The sequence below is a fragment of the Henckelia pumila genome, chromosome 3 (genome assembly GCF_033568475.1).
Source record: "Henckelia pumila isolate YLH828 chromosome 3, ASM3356847v2, whole genome shotgun sequence".
Lineage (NCBI taxonomy): Eukaryota > Viridiplantae > Streptophyta > Magnoliopsida > Lamiales > Gesneriaceae > Henckelia > Henckelia pumila.
In genome coordinates, this window is record NC_133122.1 from 113,500,398 (window position 1) to 113,504,741 (window position 4,344).

General features: G+C 35.8%; 1 protein-coding gene across 1 annotated transcript; it reads left to right on the forward strand.

The window, feature by feature from the left end:
* The first annotated feature begins 1,779 nt into the window (after positions 1 to 1,779).
* Positions 1,780 to 4,023, forward strand: LOC140889322 (uncharacterized). The gene has a single exon (XM_073297040.1). It carries the CDS (start codon positions 1,780 to 1,782, stop codon positions 4,021 to 4,023), a length of 2,244 nt encoding a protein of 747 aa, XP_073153141.1.
* Positions 4,024 to 4,344: the final 321 nt, after the last annotated feature.

Below are 4,344 nucleotides of genomic sequence, written 5' to 3' on the forward strand. Positions count from 1 at the left end.
ATAACACATTTTCCAAATGTAACAAAATACTTCTCTATTGATTCATTCTACTCAAATATTAGCCATCATTAATTTCGTCTGGATTAAAATATTTTAGAGATTGAACGGCATGCATTATAAATTTGTGCCTAATTAGTATAAATGCTTGACGATCGGGTGAGTCGTGTGTGTCTCCAGGGGGCATAATTCACGTTGCTCTCATATTCGTGCGCATTTGTGTTCATGGATTCGTAAAATCTGCTGTAAGTATTACCTTGATTGTGACGGGTGATAGGTGCCTCACCTGAAAGATTATGATGAATGAAAATAATTCTCACGGCCCAACTACTTTTGCACCATATGAGAAACGATCATTTAGTTAAATCTTTGAAGTGCAAGTTTAATCAACATACATTATCCTATTTATTTTTTCTAGTCAAAGGACGAACCCTGTATATCTCTGTGTTTAGGTCTGCGAGCAAATGTGTTATTTTCATGATATGAGTGGGAAGGATGTATTGCTTGATTACCATGTTTCTTTCTTTCTAATGATTTCCATACATTGATGTTGACATATGATTGTGGGTCTGATTAGATAAAATTGAAGTGCTAATTATCCATACTTGTTTGTATGGTTATAACATCTTGTCATGATAGGAAGTAAAGTAAAGCCACCTATTCTATTCTTTTCTATTCTATTCTATTCTATTTTATGCCATTGTGGTTAGAAGCAGCTTTGGTCTTTGGTTAGAGAGTTTTTCATGTAGGGGCTTGGGGACAAGTTAAGTAACGTGTAAGGGTTTGATGCAAAATAGAATGGGAAAGTGATACCGAGTAGATGACAGTCTGAATCTAGGAAACACTGAAAAAAAGTTACCTATCAATTCGTTTGGTCTTTGGAGTGTTGGATCCCAGCACTGGGACATGCCTGAATCATTCCACAATATAATGCTAGTAAATTATTTTATGTTGCTTTCTTTGCTAAACAATCTACTGTTCTGATAGTTACCACTCCATTTGGTTTTTTTTTTTTTGGTTTTCCAGCACTATAGCTTTTGTTGCTTCAACAACAATTTGACAAGTATTTATTATTTCCCCTCTACTTACACATACAAACAATAATTATTCTGTTTTGCTGATTCAACTTGTGTCGTACAGTATTTAATTTCCTCCTATTAACTTACTTGATTTAAAAAAGATGCAACTTTCCCTTGTAAAACGTAGGTTTACTCAATATGACATGTTATTCCCTTGACAAATTAATATTTTGCATATTATATTTTTTATTTCTGTTCACTAGTAAAATTAATTTTTAGTTTCTACTTTGCAACCAAAAGTATTCATTCTTGATTTTGAAAACAGTTTCCTGTATTTGATCTTGGCTCAGTCATATTTGAATTTAAAATTGTTTTCTGGAAATATTCCTAAAATTAGCATTGATTTTTGGAGTCACATTGATGTTTTGCGCTATAGAGGTGGTTGTAAGCCATCCATTTTTAAAAAAATCCATTTGGTTTTAAAAACCAAGTAACTAGTGCTTGAAGTGGAAATCATTCATGATTCTTGTATATTAATCTTTTAGTATATGTTATTATATATAAATTTCATAAATTTAATTGTTGGTTGAAGATAAGTTGTGAATTATGGATAAATCTTGGATTCGCTCGGATAGAAGATCTAAATAGTATGAGGAGGGTGTTGAACAGTTCATCAGCAGTTGTTTGCAAAATATCCATGTTGACCCCAATTTAATTCATTGTCCTTGTTGCAAATGTATAAATCTGAAAAAAAGGACCGGTTATGTCCATTCGAGAACATCTTTTTTTTCATGGTTTTAGTCAAAATTATGTCAATTGGATTTGGCATGGCGAGTCTGTCGAAAATGATAGAGTAAATTGGAGTACCAACCAGGATTCAAATGATGATTATCACAAAGACTTTGAAACAACTAATATGTGTGAGGCAGTATACGAGAACTACACAGAAAATCCAGAAGCATTTGTGAAGTTTTTGGAGGACGCAGAGAAACCATTGTACAATGGATGTAAGCGTTACACAAAGTTGAGTGCACTAGTGAAACTGTACAATACCAAAGCAAGGCATGGGATGAGTGATGCTCTATTTTCAGATCTATTAACAGATTTTGGGGATATGCTACCAGATAATCACAATCTGCCATCCTCAACGTATGATGCAAAAAAGACATTGAGTTGTTTGTCGTTGAGTCATGAAAAGATCCATGCTTGTTCCAATGATTGCATCTTTTATAGAAAACAATATAAAGACTGTGTAAGCTGCCCTAAATGTGGCTTGTCGCGTTGGAAGCTAACCAAGAAGAACATTGAGAAGAAAGGTGTTCCTGCCAAGGTGATGTGGTATTTTCCCCCCATACCAAGATTCAAACGTATGTATAAATCTTTAGAGACCTCAAAAAATTTAACTTGGCATAAAGAAACCACAAGAGTTGCTGGTCAGTTACGTCATCCATCTGATTCACCATCTTGTAGGTTGGTTGATCATATGTGGCCCGACTTTGAAAGTGAGCCAAGAAATCTTCGCTTAGCACTTGCAGCTGATGGAATTAATCCTCATAGCAACCTTAGTAGTCGGTACAGCTGCTGGCCAGTCATGTTGGCCACATATAATCTGCCTCCAAACATGTGCATGAAGAGGAAATTCATCATGTTAACTATGCTCATTTCTGGACCTAAACAGCCAGGTAACGATATAGATGTCTACCTTGATGTGCTAGTTGAAGATTTGCAACGATTGTGGGAAGGAGTTGATGGTGTCTATGATGCTTATCGAAAACAGTTTTTCACTCTTAAAGCAGTTTTATTATGGACCATCAATGACTTTCCTGCCTATGGTAACCTTAGTGGATGTACTACACATGGTTATTTTGCATGTCCAGTATGCGGAGAAAATACTTATGCAAAGCATTTGGAAAATGGGAGGAAAATGTCATTTTTTGGTCATAGACGATTCTTACCACGGTTTCATCCCTATCGGAGGCAAACTAAGGAGTTCAATGGCGTAGAAGAACATGGAGAAACACCTACACCATTATCTGGGGTTATGTTATATGACAAGTTTTCGAACATAAAGTGTGAGTTTGGAAAGAAGATCAGTGTGAAAGGTAAAAAGAGAAAGAAGGAGAAGGAGAATATTGTGGAAGGCAGTACAGAGGAAAAGGATTTAGGAGCAACAGATTTCAGAAAATGTTGGAAGAAGAAGTTAATTTTTTTTAATCATTCTTATTGGAAACACCTACATGTTAGACATTGTCTCGATGTGATGCACATCGAGAAGAATGTTTTTGAATCCCTCATTAATACTTTGATGAATGTTAAAGGAAAAACTAAGGACAATGTGGCAGTTAGGTTGGACATGCTTCAAATGGGAGTTAGGCCTGAATTGAGACCTAAATTTGGTGAGAAAAAAACATATCTTCCTCCTAGTTCATGCTCATTCACAAAAAAAGAGAAGTTACAAGTGTGCCAGTCGTTAATGGATGTAAAAGTTCCAGAAGGTTACTCATCGAACATGAAGAGTCTTGTGTTCATGTCTGAGCTGAAGTTGTCTGGCTTGAAATCTCATGATTGTCATGTTCTAATGCAGCATTTCCTGCCAATACTCATACATGATGCGCTGCCAAAACATGTTAGATACGCAATCATAAGAGTATGCTTCTTCTTCAAAGATATTTGTAGTAAGGTTATAGATGTAGCCAAGTTAGATAAGCTGCAATCTGACTTGGTTGTTACGCTCTGCTTATTGGAGCAGTATTTTCCCCCTTCTTTCTTTGATGTTATGGTGCACTTAACAGTCCATCTTGTTCGAGAAGTCCGATTATGTGGACCTGTTTTCTTCCGGTGGATGTATCCATTCGAAAGATGCATGAAAGTGTTTAAGAGTTATGTAGGCAGTCGAAAACATCCTGAAGGTTGCATTGTTCAGAGATATTCAGCAGAAGAAGCAATTGAGTTTTGTTCTGAATACCTCAATGGAGTTGATCCTGTTGGGATCCCTCAATCAATCTGAGACCCCAATTCAAATGTTCCTGGCTTCTTAGCATGTAACACACCAATGACAGTGCGACAAAGTGATATGCTACAAGCACATTTGACTGTGCTGGAAAATACTGGAGAAGTATTTCCCTACATAATGTAAGTTATTGCATTAATACTTAGTTCTGCACTTTTTTTATCTGTCAATATCTGCTGTCTTTTAAAAATTAATGGAAAAATATTTCCACAGTGAACACAAGACCTTTCTGAAATTGATATTTCCGAAAAAAGAGAAAGATGAAAGATGGATACAAGATGCCCACAATAAGAGGTTCATTGACTGGTTTCGTGCAAA

Coding starts and splice junctions, on each gene's coding strand:
- LOC140889322 (XM_073297040.1), top strand. CDS start 1,780: ATGTCCATTCGAGAACATCTTTTTTTTCATGGTTTTAGTCAAAATTAT.